The sequence below is a fragment of the Onychostoma macrolepis genome, chromosome 22 (genome assembly GCF_012432095.1).
Source record: "Onychostoma macrolepis isolate SWU-2019 chromosome 22, ASM1243209v1, whole genome shotgun sequence".
NCBI classification, from domain to species: Eukaryota; Metazoa; Chordata; class Actinopteri; order Cypriniformes; family Cyprinidae; genus Onychostoma; species Onychostoma macrolepis.
This window is the reverse complement of record NC_081176.1, coordinates 25116638-25138779: the sequence shown is the minus strand read 5'-3', so window position 1 is coordinate 25138779 and position 22142 is coordinate 25116638. Positions and strand designations below refer to the sequence as shown.

Sequence of the window (22142 nt, the reverse complement as noted above, 5' to 3'; positions counted from 1 at the left end):
TATTATGAACTATAAAGATAATAGTTAATAAAAGATCAATTAAATAAAGTAGATTACTGCTCACCATTATTTGAGTGCAATTTCAGTGCATCTAGATAGCAGTGGTGTCATCATCTAGCTCAGTTCAGTCCTCATCAATAGTGTCAGTGGAGTCAGATCAATAATATTGCTGAATATCATTAGTCCCCAAATAAGCACGCCAAAATTCGACAGTGGCAAGGAACCCAAACTCTGTCAGGTGACAGAATGGAGAAAAAAACCCTTGGGAGAGAGTATGTTTAGTTTATGGATCAGTTCTCCTCTGGCCAACAAATGAACATGGTGTGATTATGATTCAGGCTGCATCACAATTTAGTGTGAAATATTCAGGACTGTAGGCCTACAAGTTATGGATCTCATTTAAAGACTAAAATCTAAAATCAGGTTTACATTTGTGGCTAACTAGAATGTGAGTGACCTTTAAAGCATTTCCAGAAATAAAGTCTCACCAACATCTGTTGAGAGCCTTTTCACTTTCTCTCTTCTCCTCTTTCCTAATGCTTCCTCTGTTGCAAAGAGGGGTACACTGTACGCTGAACACTTTTCAGTCAATTAGGGGTTGATGCTCTCCTAGAAACAAACAAACAAACAAACAAATACACTGTATTCAGTACAGTTTAGTTTATTCCATTATTGTAAATGATGCACTGATGCTATTGAGAACTGAACTGAGCTGGACAGTGACATGACTCATTTCTACAGAACTGCTTATAACAAATTGCTGAGCCATAGCATAATTAAATACATACACAGGGTTGTCACTGGTTGGATTGAGATGTTGGTGTTTATTATAGTAAAAGTGTAGTAAAAAAAGCATTAAATCAGTTGTTTGTCTTTCTATCATAAGCTCCTCGCACACAGACCCGTGCGCGCTACAGATACAGAAGCGGCGTTTCCTCTCATCTTCTTCTCATCTCAGCGGGTTGAATAAGATATCCGTTAAGTCATTTTACATCTCTCTAAAATTATTACTAAAGATATATGAGGACATTAGACATTACACTCACCGCTAAACTGGATGAGTCGACTAGTCTCCAACTCGCCTGATGAACTTCTTCCGGAAAGCGTTTCTTCTCTTTTGTCGCACTTGTGAAAGGTCTCGGGGTGTAATGTTGTTATGTCTTTGTGCTTTAACTGTGATAGTTCACATATGAACGATGTTGTCAAACCAAAACGTGTTTTATACTTTTATATCCATCCTGCAGTAGACACTACGGAAAAGACGCTGATTTACTGTCGGTTACAAGTAATCCGCTGCTCGCGAGACTCATTGTCAGGACAACAACCGTTATTGGCGCGAAGGAAGATCTCACGTGCGGGTTATTAATCGATGCGGGTGAAATATTCCATAGGCAAATATTTTTTGTACAAAAATATTTTTGTACGAATATTTTATAGGAACCCAGTCAACAATTTGATCTCACAATGATGTCACTATGAGCTCACAATATTCTCATGGTGTGGTCACAATGTGTGTGTCACAGTGAACTAAAAGTGTAACCACACAGCGCTCTCACTGTGTGCTCATACTATGTTCACAACATGAGGTCACTGCACACGCACAGTGAGCTCATACTGTGGTCACTGTGAGGTCACTGCACACGCACAGTGAGCTCATACTGTGGTCACTGTGAGGTCACTGCACACTCACTGTGCGCTCATACTGTGCTCAATGTGAGGTCACTGCACACTCACTGTGCGCTCATACTGTGCTCAATGTGAGGTCACTGCACACTCACTCTGCGCTCATACTGTGCTCAATGTGAGGTCACTGCACACTCACTGTGCGCTCATACTGTGGTCACTGTGTGCTCATACTGTGCTCAATGTGAGGTCACTGCACACTCACTGTGCACTCATACTGTGGTCACTGTGTGCTCATACTGTGCTCAATGTGAGGTCACTGCACACTCACTGTGCGCTCATACTGTGGTCACTGTGAGGTCACTGCACACTCACTGTGCGCTCATACTGTGGTCACTGTGTGCTCATACTGTGCTCAATGTGAGGTCACTGCACACTCACTGTGCGCTCATACTGTGGTCACTGTGTGCTCATACTGTGCTCAATGTGAGGTCACTGCACACTCACTGTGCGCTCATACTGTGCTCAATGTGAGGTCACTGCACACTCACTGTGCGCTCATACTGTGCTCAATGTGAGGTCACTGCACACTCACTGTGCGCTCATACTGTGGTCACTGTGAGGTCACTGCACACTCACTGTGCGCTCATACTGTGGTCACTGTGTGCTCATACTGTGCTCAATGTGAGGTCACTGCACACTCACTGTGCGCTCATACTGTGGTCACTGTGAGGTCACTGCACACTCACTGTGCGCTCATACTGTGGTCACTGTGTGCTCATACTGTGCTCAATGTGAGGTCACTGCACACTCACTGTGTGCTCATACTGTGGTCACTGTGTGCTCATACTGTGCTCAATGTGAGGTCACTGCACACTCACTGTGCGCTCATACTGTGGTCACTGAACACTCACTGTGCGCTCATACTGTGATCAATGTGAGGTCACTGCACACTCACTGTGCGCTCATACTGTGGTTATCGTGAGGTCACTGCACACTCACTGTGCGCTCATACTGTGGTCACTGAACACTCACTGTGCGCTCATACTGTGGTCACTGTGTGCTCATACTGTGATCAATGTGAGGTCACTGCACACTCACTGTGCGCTCATACTGTGGTTATCGTGAGGTCACGGCACACTCACTGTGTGCTCATACTGTGGTCACTGTGAGGTCACTGCACACTCACTGTGTGCTCATACTGTGGTCACTGTGAGGTCACTGCACACTCACTGTGCGCTCATACTGTGGTCACTGTGAGGTCACGGCACACTCACTGTGCACTCATACTGTGGTCACTGTGAGGTCACTGCACACTCACTGTGTGCTCATACTGTGATCAATGTGAGGTCACTGCACACTCACTGTGCGCACATACTGTGATCAATGTGAGGTCACGGCACACTCACTGTGCGCTCATACTGTGGTCACTGTGAGGTCACTGCACACTCACTGTGCGCTCATACTGTGATCACTGTGAGGTCACTGCACACTCACTGTGCGCTCATACTGTGGTCACTGTTGTTACGACCCTGCATTCTACTTGCCCGCCTGCTGGTGGCGTAATTCTTCCAGGAGGGCGTGGGAGATTGCACACCCCTGTTACCTGTTCACCATTTGATTGCAGAGAGGATAAAACCTTGGATCCAAACACTCCTCTTCACTTCGTTCAGGGATCGACGGCCTCTGGAGAAGTCACTTGCGAACCTTTGCTTGCTTACAACTCATATCAACCTTTTCTCCTCCCCATTTGGATTATGATTTTTCCCCTTTGATTTTGAATCCTAGACTTCGTTATATTAAGTTATTTGTATTCTTTTGAAGACCAATAAAATCTTGCAAGTCATTATTTTGTACTTGTATGCTTTATGTACGGTCGAAACGAGCTGGCCGTAACATAAATTGGAGGCTCGTCCGGGATCCTATGGGGGTAGGAAACGTTGGTAAGTATGGGTTGTATGTGTGTATGTTTTTGTGAATGGTTACCTTTATAAATGAGAACTCTGGTGAGTTAGAGTGTTTCCAGCTGGATTGTGAATACAATCCTTTCGACGGAGCACTGTTTGTTGTTTTGTTTTGTTATTTTGCCTTTCTTGTTTTTGGAGGTTATCCTGGGTGGAGATTAACTCTCTGTAGGGGGTACGCTTCCGGACTTTCAGTTTGACTGATTGTCGCGGAGCTTAGCGCTTAATGCCGCCCCGAGCCCGGTACATCTCTGAAGACCAGGTAGGATTTAGTTAGTGTTTTCTGAGTTAGGAGCTGGAGTTTTCTCATATTGTAAACAGAAAATCCATTCTACAAAAATAAATGAAGGTAAATCGTTGCGTTTGTGTATAGTGCGGTTTATTTTCGCGCTTGCACTGTGTTTTGACTTGTGGGAAGTATTTGAAAGTTTTTGTGAATGAGCATAGGTTGCGTAATACGGTGACGTAGTTCATTTTTGAAGCAGTGGCTTATGGGAGTTGTATTTTGGATAAACAGCGTCTCACGTGTGTTAGCTAGTAGTTTTGTTTGTGTTATTGTGCGTATACAGATACGAATAATATGTCTTTGGTGATCGAAGATTTCGTTGCGTGTCCATCAGAAGCTTTGCTTGAGAGTTGTACAAAGGAGCAGTTGGTGCAAATTGCCGAACGCTTCAAGGTCGATCTTACTTCTCAAGAAAAGAGGCTGAGGGAAACTATTGTGACTACTTTGAAACAGTCACTTGTTGATAGAGGAGTTATAGAGGTAAGCGCTGAGTTTATAGCTCCTAGTGAATCGTTTGAATATACTGCGGAGGTTGATGGTGAAAGTGAGATAAAATTTCCAGAATTGTCTTTGCAAGAGAAGCAATTGTGTTTAGATGCTGCGAAAATTCGTGCTGAACGTGATGATCGCGCTATAAAAGAGCGAGCGATAGAAAGAGAATTTGAAGAGAGAAAATTAGATCACCAATTAGCAATGCGAAGAATGGAGCTTGAGTTAGAGAAAGAACGTGATGAGAGAGCGTTTCAGATAAAAAAGTTGGAGTTAGAATTAGCAGCAAAGACAGCTGAAGTTTCACAAGCGAATGTGCCTCCTGTTCCACAACAGCATGCGAATGCAGGTGACCCTGTGTTTGATGTTCACAGAAATATGAGATTAGTGCCTCCATTTTCTGAAAAGGAAGTGGATAAATATTTTTATCACTTTGAACGTGTTGCTTTATCCATGAAATGGCCGAAAAGCTTTTGGACTTTATTGTTACAGTGTGTGTTCACAGGTAAAGCTCAAGAAATTTATTCTGCACTCTCACTGGAACAGAGTGGTGAGTATGATGTTGTGAAATCTGCTGTGTTGCATGCATATGAACTCGTGCCTGAAGCATATCGTCAAAAATTCAGGAATTTGACTAAAGCTGATGAATGTACTCATGTTGAATTTGCAAGAGAAAAAGAGAACTTATTTGATCGTTGGTGCACCTCAATGAAAGTTACAACTAAAGAGCAGTTAAGAGAATTAGTGCTCTTAGAGGAGTTTAAACATTGTGTTCCTCATGCAGTGGCTACGCATCTCACTGAACACAAGGTGAATACACTTTCTGAAGCTGCTATCATGGCTGATGAATTTGTGTTAACCCATCGTCGGTCATTCAGTTCAGTCGGTCTTAAAACCAACGATATGAGTAAGTCTAAGTTTTGCTTTCAACCTAAGACAAAGTCTCCTGTGATGAGTAGGAATATTAAGGCGACAGTTGCTGAACATGCTAGTAAACCGGCACTCTCATGAGACATGGTTTGCTTTTACTGTAAAAAGTCTGGTCATAAAATATCTGACTGTCTTATTCTCAAGAAGAAAGATTGTCGAAACCTGTTGCTGTTTCTACCTCACCATTCACTGTTGACACTCGTGATGAGAAAGATCGTCATCTATCTAGTTCTAGTGATAAAACTGTTGATCAGTGTGTGTCTTCCTCTGATTATACACCTTTTATCACTGAGGGAAATGTGTCATTGCGTGGTTCAAACTAAATGGTGCCAGTACGTCTTCTTCGAGATACGGGAGCTGCGCAGTCGTTTCTTTTAGAAGGAATTTTGCCTTTAACTTCTGAAACTGCTACTGGAACTCATGTATTAGTGCGAGGTTTTGAGATGGGGTTTGCTGAAGTGCCTTTGCATCGAATCCATCTTTCCTCTGCCATTGTATCTGGTGATGTAGTAGTTGGTGTTCGTTCTGCACTTCCAGTCCCTGGGATTACATTTATTCTGGGAAATGATTTAGCTGGTGGGAATGTTTGGGGACAGAGTAGTGTGTCCGCTCTGCCCATAATGGCATGTATACCTAAGAAATCTGATGTTGAAAATTGTAGAGAATTTCTTGATTTGTTTCCAGCTTGTGCAGTTACTCGATCAATGGCTAAATCATTATCTGAAAATCAAGTTGAAGTTCCATTGCATGACACTTTCTTTTATACTGTTAATACAGGTGAGCTAAGATCTGATGTGTCTAAATGTCCTGAGCAAAAAGACCTGAAGTCCTGTCCTTCGTCGTCTTCTGACCAGAAAGATTCAACAGGGCTGCAAAGTGAATCTGCTGATACATCTGAGGTTCTGTCCACTCTTGAGAAAAGCAATGTTGATCTCTCTGATGCCGATGACTGTTCTTTGACTTCTTTGTTACAGATCTCTCGAGAGGATTTAATTAAAGCTCAACAGAGCGATGAAACTCTTAGACCTTTATTTTCTGCAGTAGGGTCTAGGAAGTGTTCTGATGCTCGGTCCTCTTCGTACTTTCTTGATGAAGGTCTGCTTTGTCGGACAGTGGTCCTGCATAAAGATGTTTCTCTAGAACCTAAAACTCAGATTGTGATTCCTTTTACAGTGAGAGACTCTGTGTTGCATTTGGCTCATCAAGGACTTGCTGGTCATACTGGAGTTCGTAAAACGTATGATCGAGTCTTACGGCAGTTCTATTGGCCTAAGGTAAAGCGAGATGTGGCAAAACATATTCGATCTTGTCATACATGCCAGATTACCGGTAAGCCGAATCAAAAAGTGCCTGTTGCTCCGTTGCAGCCTATTTCCGTCGTTTCCACTCCTTTTGAGTATCTGATCATAGACTGTGTTGGTCCTTTGCCCGGTCTAAGGCTGGTCACCAATACCTTCTAACCGTTATGTGCCAGACTACTCGTTATCCTGCTGCTTATCCGTTAAGGTCCATCACTACAAAATCTGTCTTGAAGGCCCTCACTAATTTTATGTCGACCTTTGGAATTCCCAAGGTTATTCAATCCGATCAGAGTTCGAACTTCATGTCAAAACCGTTCTCAAAAGCCCTGCGTCAGCTTCGAGTAAAGCACAATATTTCTAGTGCCTATCATCCAGAGTCAAGGAGTTCTTGAGAGGTTTCATCAAACCCTGAAGTCCCTTTTGAGGTCATATTGTGTGGAACTCGATGCGGATTGGGAAGAAGGTCTGCCGTGGATGTTATTAGCGATACGTGAGGTAATCCAAGAAAGCCTTGGGTTTAGCCCAAATGAATTAGTGTTCGGACATGTAGTGCGAGGACCTACAGCTGTGTTAGCTGAGGAGTGGCGAATGTCTAGACCTTCTGAAAACATTTCTGATTATGTGAGTGGATTCCGACGTAGATTGTATGAGGCACGAGCTCTCGCTAAAAAGAAGTTGAGTAAGTCTCAAATAAAAATGCAACAACATTTTGACAGAAAAGCTAAGTTAAGAGAGTTTCAGGTGGGTGATCAAGTACTGGCTCTGCTGCCTCTACCTGCCAACCCATTTCAGGCTAAATTTACAGGCCCCTACAGTGTAGTTAAACGTCTTTCTGATAATAATTATCTGTTGAATACTCCTGACCGGAGAAAAAAAGTACAAGTCTGTTGAAATTGTATATAGCGCCTGTTCGTTCTGTTACTGTTAATGTGGTAAACTCTTGTGACTCTCTCCAGAATCGTCTCCTCTCTTTCGCAGCATGAGTGGGGATTCTTTAGAGAATGCTGATGAAGATGAGAGTTTTCTTTCTCAAGAAAAAGTCGACGGGCGACTTAAAAACTCTGAGATTCTTCTTAATCTATCCTCTCATCTTTCTTATTTGACAGAGAAAGAGAGGAGTGATGTCACTGAGTTGGTGATGTCATTTCCCTCTCTTTTCCTTGACGTTCCTGGTCGCACTTCTGTCATAGAACATGATATCGATGTAGGAACCTCATGTCCAGTTAAACAGAACGCCTATCGAGTCAATCCTTTTAAAAGAGATTTGCTGAAACAAGAGGTGAACTATCTGCTTACTCATAATCTGGCTGAATCTAGTTTCAGTTCATGGAGTTCTCCTTGTGTTTTAGTAAATAAACCTGATGGCTCATATCGATTCTGCACAGATTATCGAAAACTTAACTCTGTGACAAAGCCGGACTGTTTCCCTTTACCTCGAGTTGATGACTGCGTCGATCATGTTGGCTCTGCCCGTTATGTTAGTAAATTCGACCTCTTAAAGGGGTATTGGCAGGTGCCTTTGACTAGTCGTGCAAAGGAATTATCTGCCTTCGTTACGCCTGATGCTTTCCTACAGTATACGGTAATGCCTTTCGGAGTTTGAAATGCACCCGCGACTTTCCAGCGACTCGTAAACCGTATACTGTATGGAATGTCAGGATGTGAGGCATATTTAGATGACATCGTTTTGTATAGTTCCTCCTGGTCTGAGCATCTTAACCAGATTAAATAACTTTTTTCTCATTTAGCAAAGGTTAATCTTACGGTTAATCTCTCTAAGTCTGAGTTCGCGAAGGCAACCGTTACCTATTTGGGTAAGGTAGTGGGAAATGTATGGCGTCAAATCTATGCCATTAATAACCGAGCGCACCACTTATGCTGGCGCGCGCAGTAAATCACTTCCGCGAGAGGAAAACAGATCTACACGCGAGGAAACGGGAGCCCGCGAGCTAATTTCAAACACACGCGCGTCACTTGTCCTCTGCGCGCAATACAAGCCCTCGCGCCCGTGTGATCATCCCCACATCCTCGCTCGATCTTCTCTCACCTGCTCGCGAACACTTCTATTTTGTCAGTCGTGGGCGGGGCTTGCTGTTTTAATTGTTATCTCTAACGCCATTGGTTACTTCCCCTTTTCCGGAAGTCAGCTGTGATTGGACGCCTGTGAAAAGGTCTATCTGTCTATCAACAGACCAGATGCAAGTTGTCATTTATTTATTTATTTTTTTTATAAATATAAGTAGGGTAAAGTGCAGAACCCTCTTACAATGAAAGAATATATTACCATCAACCCCTAAAATTTGACATAGTAATACAAAATATATTAAAAAGTTTATACAGCAACTCTTGCTTATTTATATGAACAAATAATTTATTCATCCAAAGGTCCTTTGAACCAATTTGGGATTTACAGTCATGTACATTTACATTTACATTTAGCAGACGCTTTAAAAGCAACTTACAGTGCATTCAGGTTATACATTATTGTTATTTTTTTATCAGTATGTGTGTTCCTGGGAATTGAACCCATGGCCTTTTAGCTACTAACACAATGCTCTACCACTGAGCCACAGGAACACTTATTATTATTATTTGAGGTTGTATATAAATATGGTTGGGTAAGCATATAGTGGTGAACTACAACTAATTCAGCATATAGCAACAAGTTGACTATTAGCTTTATTTTATTTTATTTTCATTTTGCAAAGTTAATATAACCCAAGCTTTATGTTGTATGAAAATTTCAAATATAACCTTTTTGGTAGATTTACCATGCTAAAAACCGTGGAAACATGTCATTAAAATCTATAAAAAAGGGTTTATGCAGATTGAGGCTGATGTATGGGAGGAGAGCCTCAGTAGGATTCGATCTTGCTCTATTAGTTCTAGGCATCAGTTAATTCAGTTTAAGGTGATGCATAGACTGCACTATTCAAAATCTAAATTGCACAGAATTTTTCCTACTATCTCTCCTATTTGTGACAGGTGTAAATCTGCAGAAGGCTCTCTGACCCATCTCTTTTGGACATGTCCAAAACTATACGATTTCTGGTGTGACATATTTGAATGGTTCTCGGATATGTATGGTTGTGTTTTTACACCTGGTCCAGAAATTGCATTATTTGGTTATTCTATTTCTCTGTTCGATCATAATGTGTCTGTAAAAAGTACAATCATTTATGGAATGATTATTGCTAAGAGTGTCATTCTGAGGCTGTGGAAATCGGACACTGTTCCTCAGTTTAAGACCTGGTTGAACTATCTTACTGGAATATTGCATATGGAAAGAGTCCGGTATGGAGTTATTGGTAATCTTAATAAGTTTTACAGTATATGGCAAGCATTTCTAGATCATTTGGACCAATGTAATGCTGACTCTGACGTAATGCTTAGTATCTTGTCTGCCCCCTATTGAGTGCCTAGTCATTTTTCCATTGAAACTGCTTGTATGCCCTGATTGTTGTTCTCAAAAGTCTGTTTTTTTTTTTATTTATTGATTTATTTTTTAATCATTATTATTTTATGTATTTTGTTCTTTTATTGTTGTTGTTTATTGTGCAATATAAAACTAATAAAAATACTTATCAAAAAAAAAAAAGGGTTTATAGTCTTGTTTTATCTTTGTAACATCACAAGATTGTAATCACTACTAATCACTAGTAAATGGAAGAATTTATGTTAATAAACTTTTATTATAATGATGTATTCTACTGACAGTGCATGCAATTCATTTTCATTAAAACAGCCATGTTATATTTATAAAAAAAATAAATGACAACTTGCATCTGGTGATGAAGCCATGTCTCAGGTCACATGTGAATTATGGATTGCCTTTTCACAGGCGTCCAATCACAGCTGACTTCCGGAAAAGGGGAAGTAACCAATGGCATTAGAGATAACAATTAAAACAGCAAGCCCCGCAATAATCATTCCATAAATGATTGTACTTTGTACAGACACATTATGATCTAACAGAGAAATAGAATAACCAAATAATGCAATTTCTGGATCAGGTGTAAAAACACAACCATACATATCCGAGAACCATTCAAATATGTCACACCAGAAATCGTATAATTTTGGACATGTCCAAAAGAGATGGGTCAGAGAGCCTTCTGCAGATTTACACCTGTCACAAATAGGAGAGATAGTAGGAAAAATTCTGTGCAATTTAGATTTTGAATAGTGCAGTCTATGCATCACCTTAAACTGAATTAACTGATGCCTAGAACTAATAGAGCAAGATCGAATCCTACTGAGGCTCTCCTCCCATACATCAGCCTCAATCTGCATAAACCCTTTTTTATAGATTTTAATGACATGTTTCACGGTTTTTAGCATGGTAAATCTACCAAAAGGTTATATTTGAAATTTTCATACAACATAAAGCTTGGGCTATATTAACTTTGCAAAATGAAAATAAAATAAAATAAAGCTAATAGTCAACTTGTTGCTATATGCTGAATTAGTTGTAGTTCACCACTATATGCTTACCCAACCATATTTATATACAACCTCAAAATGTGAGAAGTGTCAATTAAATAATTGGAAATAATAATAAGTGTTCCTGTGGCTCAGTGGTAGAGCATTGTGTTAGTAGCTAAAAGGCCATGGGTTCAATTCCCAGGAACACACATACTGATAAAAATAACAATAATGTATAACCTGAATGCACTGTAAGTTGCTTTAAAGCGCTGCTAAATGTAAATGTAAATGTAAATGTACATGACTGTAAATCCCAAATTGGTTCAAAGGACCTTGATGAATACATTATTTGTTCATATAAATAAGCAAGAGTTGCTGTATAAACTTTTAATATATTTTGTATTACTATGTCAAATTTTAGGGTTGATGGTAATATATTCTTTCATTGTAAGAGGGTTCTGCACTTTACCCTACTTATATTTATAAAAAAATAAAAATAAATGACAACTTGCATCTGGTCTGTTGATAGACAGATAGACCTGATAGACCTTTTCACAGGCGTCCAATCACAGCTGACTTCCGGAAAAGGGGAAGTAACCAATGGCGTTAGAGATAACAATTAAAACAGCAAGCCCCGCCCCACGACTGACAAAAATAGAAGTGTTCGCGCGAGCAGGTGAGAGAAGATCGAGCGCGAGGATGTGGGGGATGATCACGCGGGCGCGAGGGCTTGTATTGCGCGCAGAGGACAAGTGACGCGCAGTGTTTGAAATTAGCTCGCGGGCTCCCGCTTCCTCGCGTGTAGATCTGTTTTCCTCTCGCGGAAGTGATTTACTGCGCGCGCCAGCATAAGTGGTGCGCTCGGTTATTAATGGCATAGATTTGACGCCATAGAAATGGTTGTGTAAAGCCTATTGAGACTAAGGTAGAAGCCATTTGTAATTTTCCAGCTCCCACCACTCGTCGTGAATTGCGACGATTTCTCGGTATGGTGGGATATTACCGGAGTTTTTGCGAAAATTTTGCCAGTGTAGTCTCACCTCTTACCGATTTATTGAGTCCGAAGTTATCCTTTCAGTGGTCTGAGTCCTGTCAGCAGGCTTTCGAAAATTGTAAGGCTTTGCTGGCATGTAGCCCTGTTTTGACAGCTCCGAATTTTGAAAAGTCTTTTAGTCTTATGTAACCCACATAAGGGTACTGGAGTGCAATTCTCTACTCTGCCTGAGGGTGGCGCATACACCCCAGGAAATGTTCTAAATAAGAAAATAAAAACACCTTTCCTCCGGTGAAGACGCTGCTAGAAAGCATCAAGGACTGGTATGGAAATATCCTCTGAGGGATAGGAATTTAAATAACATTGAATAACAAATATTAAAATAGTGTTAAAAAAGCACAAGCTCGCTGATAAATGGGAGTCCACTGTCCATGTGGTAGTGAGGAAAGCTGGAGACCTCCCCGTTTATACAGTAAAACCAGAGACCGGAGAAGGCCCCTGGCGCACGTTGCATCGAGACCTCTTGCTCCCATGTGGGTTCCTCCATGTAACACCAGAAGAGCAACCCAAACCACTCGAGCGCCGCAAGACACGCCAGAACATTCGCAGTGACCCAAGAGAAGTTGATCAGTCCTCAGATGAGGATGATATTATTCCTGTTACCTGGTCCCAAGGAGAACCAGTTCAAGAGGTAACCAGATATATTGTCTCGCGAGATGTTCCAAGACACCATGGTCCAAGCCATTCTAAAGAGAATCTGATGACAGACCTCAACAAGGTGACTGATGATGTTCCAGATAATGTGAGTAGCCTACCTGATGTTACTCCAGTCAACCGAGTAACACTGGACCTGAACTTACCTGGAAATGAACCTGTGGAAAGAGAGACAAACTTACCTGACAGTGATGATCTTGTGGAAGGCTCGGATGAGGACTGTCCTGAACAACTTCCAGTCCCTCCGATATGCCAGAATGTGATGAGACAAATGTCTATGAAAATGAAGGAGAAGAGGAGATTAAGGAGACGGAGGAACAAGCACATACTGATGACCTAGTCAGGAGATCTGAGAGGAATCGTCAGCCACCTAGGCGGCTGGATTACACTGAACTGGGAACCCCCTTAGTCACAGTGGTGAAGTCACTCTTTCAAGGGCTGACTACTGTGTGGAACGACATTATAAGTGAGAGTGATGCGTCAACTCATTCCCCTGTTCTGTCCCCTCCGGTTATAACCGTGTGAACATTGCCATGCACAGGGACGTGCATAAGTTTGAAGGGGAGAGTGTAACCCACATAAGGGTACTGGAGTGCAATTCTCTACTCTGCCTGAGGGTGGCGCATACACCCCAGGAAATGTTCTAAATAAGAAAATAAAAACACCTTTCCTCCGGTGAAGACGCTGCTAGAAAGCATCAAGGACTGGTATGGAAATATCCTCTGAGGGATAGGAATTTAAATAACATTGAATAACAAATATTAAAATAGTGTGTGTCCATTAGGTTGAAAGCTTTGAGAGAACAACTATGGAAAACTTTTAAGCCGCGTTGACACTGCGAGCTCCTCAAGATACCTCCGGTAAGGATGATAATACTAATGCGAGTGTTATGCTGACTTTTAGCTCCGTTATGGCGCAAAATACCAGTTAATCTAAAACCAATCGGAGTTGTGACACTGATTCTTGCTGGTTGATACCATATAGACACAGATTCAGATTGTTTTATGTTGTTTAAGATGCTCATAAAGATCGCTAATCGTGCTAGCAGCGTGCTAATCTTTAACACTTAAATGTGAATGTGTTTAGATTTGAGCTCTGCTGCTACCTCAGTTAAGCTAGTCACCACTGTAGGAGATATTTTATAGTATTCACGCTGCTAAATGTGACTTTATACTCTGTTCTGTTGACTTAGAAGTCATTTGATTGAGGGAATATTTATCCTCTTGTTGTCATTTGTAAAATAAAGGTGATTTAGTTCATTTAATTGCCAATATACATGTTTGATATGTATATGAGGAACAGAAGTTCATCTTAATTGTTAAAAAGAATAAATATATTAAAATTTGATGTTTAAAATGTTATTAAGATGCATAAATAGATTTAAAAAGTTTAAAACATAAATATCTTGTTTCAGAAATCTCATGATTTTATTTCTATACTGTGAGATGGAAGTACATGATTGATTGATGTTCATTGGAACTGACCTATGTTATGTGGTGTGATGTGTACCTATTCATTTACATAATGATTAGAGTATTAATATCCTTTACAATTGGTTATATTTGATCTGACATTTGAATGGAGATAAATTGATCGGATTTGAACAGAAATGAGGCAATAGTAACTAATGCATTCTGTACTGTATGTATAGATTGGTTTTAAGAGAGGGATAGATCATCTGAATCTGACCCTGGTGGTCAGTGGCGAGCCAACCGCAGAAGTCAGAGAACGGACCAAGAGCCTGGTGTGGCCAGCCGTGGCATCTTTGGAACCATCATCATCCCGTGCCTCCATTTGAAAAAACAGATAAGAACACACATAAACCTACCCGGGTAGTGAAAAGAACATACCGTACGTACTCCAAGAAAAACACACACACACCAAGAACTTTCATGGACTCTTTCTTTGTTTGAGTTTGTTTATTTTGGGGTTTTTTATTGTGCGCTTGTGCACTCAGGAAGCCGGCTTAGGTAGGCAGGGAATGTATGTAATTGTCTTTAATTTTGTATAATACATTTCTCAAACTTACCTGTTTTGTGTTATCTGTTCTCTGCTGACCTTTTAATATTTCAGGCTCCATAGTCGTACCTAGAGTTTCTGATATTAGCCCAAATCCAATTTATAGCTAATTCAATTAGTTATCGGTTACACTAACCTGAGAGCAGGGTTACAAGTGGCGAGCCAGCCAGGAGTCTGGTTATATGTTAGCAGTGAACCACATTACAAGTGTGTGAAACGATTTAACGAGCGAACGTGTAAGCTCTTTGTTATCTGTTTATAGATCACTCTTTACTAAAGATGGAGTTTATAACGAGCTCAGGAATCAAAGTCCCCAATGCAGTAATGGTGAGTGGTTTGCTTGAATCACCAGAAGATGAGGAGATCATAGACTTCCTTAGGAAGTATGGCTCCACGAGACTTGTCCCAGTTACTGATACTAACTCAGAGTTTTATAAAAACCTGATTGTTGAGTATCAAGATGCTGTTGCTATTGAAGCCTTAGCCCCTCTTCTGCCCTACTCACATGAACTTAAGGACCATCCAGACGGAAAATATTATGTTCAAGCTCTAGCAAGTGTGTACACCACTAAAGTTGGCTGCAGTGTTACCAAAGCCTACCTTGATGAAATAAAGAAGTTAGCGAAATTGAGTGGACGAGGCTCAAGAGGTGCTGAAAGACATGATGTCAGAGATCAGTGAGACAATCGAGACTGATGGCAGTGGTGATAATGAGTTTGAAGCCAGACAACTCAGCACGTCTCTTGACACTTTTGAGCCCCCACATCCCCAGCTGCTCCCAGATTCTTCTCGGGAAAGGTTCGTTCATAGTGGTGCTGAGCCATGCCCACGAGCTGATGTGAAGCGAAGTCTGTCTGTTGTAGAGAGCAACCTGAATCCACCTGAAATTCAAAAGGTCATTGTTGAGCACATTGTGAGGAGAGATGAATTAAACACACATTCACACTTTCCCATCAAGCTTCGTTCATTCTCAGGCAAGCTCCCCAGACCCAATGGTGAGACAGACTACGACACATGGCGTTCACATGTTGAGCTTCTCAGGAAAGACCCCACCCTGTCTAATCTTCAGAAATCACGTAAAATCTTTGAAAGTTTGCTCTTCCCTGCAGCAGATATTGTCAAAAGACTAAGCCCTGAAGCTACTCCTGAATCCTACCTTCAACTGCTGGACGCAGCCTTTGGAACCGTCGAAGACGGCGAGGAGCTTTTCGCCCAGTTTATGAATACTCTTCAGGATCCTGGTGAAAAGGCCTCTACGTACCTCTGCCGCCTTCAAGCTGCCCTGAACCTTGCTGTTAAGAGAGGAGGAGCTGCTGCCGGAGAAGCAGATAGACACATTCTCAAACAGTTTTGTCGCGGGTGTTGGGACAACCACTTGCTCTCTGACCTCAACCTCGAAGAAAAGAAAAGTCACCCATCAGCATTTTCAGAGCTCCTGTTATTAATCCGCACTGAGGAGGATAGGCAGGCAGCTAAAGCCACACGTATGAAGAAGCACCTTGGCTCACACCGGCAGCGGGTTATGGCAAGTTCTCAGGGTGTGTGCATCTGCAGTCAACAAGCAGCATTCCAGCCTGAGTCTGACCCATTGACAGAGCTTAAACAGCAGGTGGCGTCGCTGCAGAGCCAACTCACCACGCTGATGTCTAAGAAAGCCAAGAAGACTCCGAAGACCAAGGGGAACACTGAGCAGCCATCAGGTGGGCCAGCTTCTAGACTTGACCCTAGAGCACCAAGCTGGAAACCTACCAACTCAAAAACAAGCACCCAACCAAGACCTTGGTATTGTTTCAACTGCGGCGAGGACGGTCACATCTCCTCAGCTTGCAGTAACAATCCAAACCCCACTCTCGTCAATGAAAAAAGAGATCAATTGAGAGAAAAGCAGCCTCTGGGAGGCTAAAGAACACTCACCAGACAATAGGGATTTTTAGATGGAGTCTCAGTTGCAGGGCAAACTGAGGCTGGAGCAGTTCACCAACGCCCTGCTAAGAATAAAAGTGATGCCGAACCCAAGTTCAGTGCTGCCTTGAACCAGTCTAGTGTTAGAAAACACCCCTTCAGAGTCCCGCAAAAACTTATAGGCACGAAAAGTACCGCCCAAGTTACCATCCAAGGCAAGCAGTTCAGCTGTCTCCTCGACACGGGTTCACAAGTAACTACAGTCACCAAGTCCTTCTATGAAGAATACCTACCTGAGCAACAGATCGAACCACTCTATAACCTGCTGGAAGTTGAAGGGGCCAATGGTCAATCTGTGCCCTACCTTGGATATGTTGAAGTCACAATCACCTTCCCAAAACAGTTCCTTGGAGCCGAATATGAAGTCCCAACATTGGCCTTGGTTGTTCCAGACACCGGCACTTCAGGGTACCAGATACTGGTTGGTACAAACACACTCGATGTAGCATATGGTATGTGCAAAGAGAAAAGTCCAGCAAGCTACCACTCTGTCCCAAACGGCTACAGGACGGTGCTGAAAGTACTTCAACTACGACAGGAACAAAGCCATGACAGTAACATCGGACTGGTGAGGATGCAAGGCCGAGACAGAAAACTCATTCCAGCTGGAGGAACAGTTGTTCTGGAGGGTGTGGCATCAGTGAAAGAGTTCCATACTGAGAGGTCCGCTATCATGGAGTACCCTTCATCCTCTTCTCTGCCTGGAGGGCTGCTTGTAAAGCCCTGTCTTGTTGATCTACCAGTCAGACTACCAGTTGTGGTCTCAAATGAGTCAGAACACGACATTATTATCCCAGCTAAGAGTGTGATTGCTGAGCTCAGTTCAATCCAGGCCATTCTGTCTCACAAACAGAGCGTGACCAATCCATCTGAACCAGAACCCTCCAAGGCAGCTGACCTAGCCTTTGACTTTGGTGAGTCCCCGGTCCCTCCAGAATGGAAAGACAGAATTACCCGAAAATTGAATAGCATGCCTGAGGTCTTCGCCCAGAACGACACTGACTTTGGAAGGACAGACAAAGTCAAGCATCACATCAAACTGTCCGATGAAACCCCATTCAAACTCAGAGCTCGGCCAATACACCCACACGATGTAGAAGCTGTTCGTCAACATCTTCAAGAGCTTCTTGAGTCTGGGGTGATTCGTGAAAGTGAGTCTCCATTCTCCTCTCCAATTGTTGTAGTCAGGAAAAAGAATGGCCAGGTACGCCTCTGTATTGACTACAGGAAACTGAACCTGCAGACAGTGAAAGACGCCTATGCACTCCCAAGGATGGATGACACTTTCACAGCACTCTCCGGTTCCAAGTGGTTCAGCGTCCTCGATCTAAAGTCTGGCTACTATCAGATCGAAGTCAACGAGGTTGACAAGCCAAAGACCGCGTTTGTATGCCCACTTGGTTTCTGGGAGTTTAATCGAATGCCTCAGGGAGTGACAAACGCCCCAAGTACTTTCCAGAGACTGATGGAAAAGTGCATGGGAGACATGAACTTGAAGGAAGTTGTCGTTTTCCTGGATGACTTGATAGTCTTCTCAAAAACTTTAGAAGATCATGAAGCCAGACTCACCAAGGTTCTCAACCGCCTGAAGGAGTATGGGCTCAAGCTGTCCCTGGAAAAATGTAGATTCTTTCAGTCCTCAGTCCGGTACTTGGGGCATGTCGTCTCAGAGCAGGGAGTGGAGACCGACCCGGAAAAGATTGCGGTGCTAAAGACCTGGCCAGTCCCTCAGCATCTAAAAGAGTTGAAAGCCTTCCTCGGATTCTGTGGGTACTATAGGAAGTTCATTAAAGGCTATTCAAGTATAATGAAACCCCTGAACGACTTAACATCTGGCTACCCACCTCTAGGGAAGCACCCCAAATCCAAAGAAAGGAGTGGCCAATACTACCACCCCAAAACTCCATTTCTGAACCGTTGGACTCCCGCCTGCCAACAGGCATTCGAGACGATCATTGGAAAGTTGACAACGTCCCCAGTTCTGGCCTTCGCAAATCCTGCACTCCCTTATATCCTTCACACGGATGCAAGTTCCACCGGCCTCGGAGCGGCCTTATATCAGGAGCAGGAGGGACAGCTGCGTGTCATCGCTTACGCGAGCAGAGGGTTATCGCGTAGTGAGTCCCGTTATCCAGCTCACAAGCTTGAGTTTTTAGCGCTGAAATGGTCTGTTACAGAGAAGTTCAGTGACTACCTCTATGGCAATCAGTTCACAGTAGTCACCGACAGCAATCCCCTTACGTATATACTTACCTCAGCCAAACTCGATGCAACCAGCTACAGGTGGTTAGCTGCTCTTTCTACCTTCTCCTTTAAGCTTCAGTACCGCCCCGGAAAGCAGAATGGAGATGCTGAAGCACTATCACGACGTCCCCATGGCGACCTGCGTGATGACCCCTCATCTCAAAAAGAGTGGGATAGGATCCGCCAGTTCACACAACACCATCTATCAGATCCAGGTAACATTGAGGCTGTGGATCAGGGGGTCGTTCGTGCCATCTGTGAGAGACAACTTATTTATTGTGCCAATGATGGAATGGGTAGTGATGGAAGTATCTCCCTCGTCGAGAGCCTTGCCATCTCTGGGGAGGCTGTACCTGACAGCTTTGAGCAGGAAGATGAGCTTGGAGGGCTTCCCATCGTCCCGCACCTATCAGAGGCAGATCTCAGAGACAAACAGAGAGCTGACCAGTGCATTAAACATGTCATCTCGCAGATTGAGCGTGACGAGAAACCACCACCCGCTGTGAGAGCTTTGCTTCCGGACCTACCTCTGTTGTTGAGAGAGTTGACCAGACTTGAACTGCGGAACGGCATCCTCTATAGAACACGCCAAGAAGAAGGTTGCATACAGTACCAGCTAGTCTTACCTGAAGAACTTCGTGAGACAGTCTTAATGAGCCTGCATGACAACATGGGTCATATGGGAAAAGACCGCACGCTGGACTTGGTCAGAGCCAGATTCTACTGGCCGAGGATGGCCTCTGACATTGAGAGGAAAGTCAAAAAGTGTAACAGGTGTGTGCTCAGGAAATCCTTACCTGAGAGGGCAGCACCTTTAGTGAACATCATGTCAACAAGACCGCTTGAACTGGTCTGCATGGACTTCTTGTCCATTGAACCGGACAGAAGTAACACAAAGGACATTCTCGTGATCACAGATCACTTCACAAAGTATGCAGTGGCTATCCCAACACCAAACCAAAAGGCTCAAACAGTTGCAAAATGCTTATGGGACAATTTCATCGTCCATTATGGTATTCCAGAGAAACTGCACAGTGACCAAGGTCCTGATTTTGAGTCGCGGCTAATCAAACAACTGTGTGAAGTTGCAGGCATACAGAAAATTCGAACAACTCCATACCACCCTAGGGGCAACCCGGTGGAACGTTTTAACCGCACTCTGTTAGACATGCTTGGTACTCTGGAAAACCAGGATAAGTCACACTGGAAGGACTTCGTAAAGCCTTTGGTCCACGCGTACAATTGTACCAGGAGTGAAGTGACTGGGTTCACACCGTATGAGTTAATGTTCGGACGCCAGCCACGCCTGCCGGTTGACCTTGCATTCGGCTTACCTGTCAAAGAAGAGCAACAGAAGTCACACTCCCAGTATGTAAAGCACCTCAAATCCCACCTCGAGGAGAGCTACAAAATAGCTACAAGGAGTGCTGCCAAGGTAGCTGAAAAGAACAAAACGAGGTTTGACAAGCGTGTGACTCCTTCTGCTCTGGACATTGGAGACCGAGTACTTGTCAGGAATGTACGTATTCGTGGAAAGCACAAGCTCGCTGATAAATGGGAGTCCACTGTCCATGTGGTAGTGAGGAAAGCTGGAGACCTCCCGTTTATACAGTAAAACCAGAGACCGGAGAAGGCCCTGGCGACGTTGCATCGAGACCTCTTGCTCCCATGTGGGTTCCTCCATGTAACACCAGAAGAGCAACCCAAACCACTCGAGCGCCGCAAGACACGCCAGAACATTCGCAGTGACCCAAGAGAAGTTGATCAGTCCTCAGATGAGGATGATATTATTCCTGTTACCTGGTCCCAAGGAGAACCAGTTCAAGAGGTAACCAGATATATTGTCTCGCGAGATGTTCCAAGACACCATGGTCCAAGCCATTCTAAAGAGAATCTGATGACAGACCTCAACAAGGTGACTGATGATGTTCCAGATAATGTGAGTAGCCTACCTGATGTTACTCCAGTCAACCGAGTAACACTGGACCTGAACTTACCTGGAAATGAACCTGTGGAAAGAGAGACAAACTTACCTGACAGTGATGATCTTGTGGAAGGCTCGGATGAGGACTGTCCTGAACAACTTCCAGTCCCCTCCGATATGCCAGAATGTGATGAGACAAATGTCTATGAAAATGAAGGAGAAGAGGAGATTAAGGAGACGGAGGAACAAGCACATACTGATGACCTAGTCAGGAGATCTGAGAGGAATCGTCAGCCACCTAGGCGGCTGGATTACACTGAACTGGGAACCCCCTTAGTCACAGTGGTGAAGTCACTCTTTCAAGGGCTGACTACTGTGTGGAACGACATTATAAGTGAGAGTGATGCGTCAACTCATTCCCCTGTTCTGTCCCCTCCGGTTATAACCGTGTGAACATTGCCATGCACAGGGACGTGCATAAGTTTGAAGGGGAGAGTGTAACCCACATAAGGGTACTGGAGTGCAATTCTCTACTCTGCCTGAGGGTGGCGCATACACCCCAGGAAATGTTCTAAATAAGAAAATAAAAACACCTTTCCTCCGGTGAAGACGCTGCTAGAAAGCATCAAGGACTGGTATGGAAATATCCTCTGAGGGATAGGAATTTAAATAACATTGAATAACAAATATTAAAATAGTGTGTGTCCATTAGGTTGAAAGCTTTGAGAGAACAACTATGGAAAACTTTTAAGCGCGTTGACACTGCGAGCTCCTCAAGATACCTCCGGTAAGGATGATAATACTAATGCGAGTGTTATGCTGACTTTTAGCTCCGTTATGGCGCAAAATACCAGTTAATCTAAAACCAATCGGAGTTGTGACACTGATTCTTGCTGGTTGATACCATATAGACACAGATTCAGATTGTTTTATGTTGTTTAAGATGCTCATAAAGATCGCTAATCGCGCTAGCCGCTTGCTAATCTTTAACACTTAAATGTGAATGTGTTTAGATTTGAGCTCTGCTGCTACCTCAGTTAAGCTAGTCACCACTGTAGGAGATATTTTATAGTATTCACGCTGCTAAATGTGACTTTATACTCTGTTCTGTTGACTTAGAAGTCATTTGATTGAGGGAATATTTATCCTCTTGTTGTCATTTGTAAAATAAAGGTGATTTAGTTCATTTAATTGCCAATATACATGTTTGATATGTATATGAGGAACAGAAGTTCATCTTAATTGTTAAAAAGAATAAATATATTAA

General features: G+C 43.0%; 1 protein-coding gene across 1 annotated transcript; it reads left to right on the top strand.

Annotated features, from left to right (window-relative positions):
- Positions 1-15409: 15409 nt before the first annotated feature.
- On the top strand, positions 15410-16648 carry LOC131531021 (paraneoplastic antigen Ma3 homolog). Its single transcript, XM_058761571.1, has one exon. The coding sequence runs from the start codon at positions 15410-15412 to the stop codon at positions 16646-16648; it is 1239 nt and encodes a 412-aa protein (XP_058617554.1).
- The last annotated feature ends 5494 nt before the right edge of the window (positions 16649-22142 follow it).

Coding starts and splice junctions, on each gene's coding strand:
- LOC131531021 (XM_058761571.1), top strand. CDS start 15,410: ATGTCAGAGATCAGTGAGACAATCGAGACTGATGGCAGTGGTGATAAT.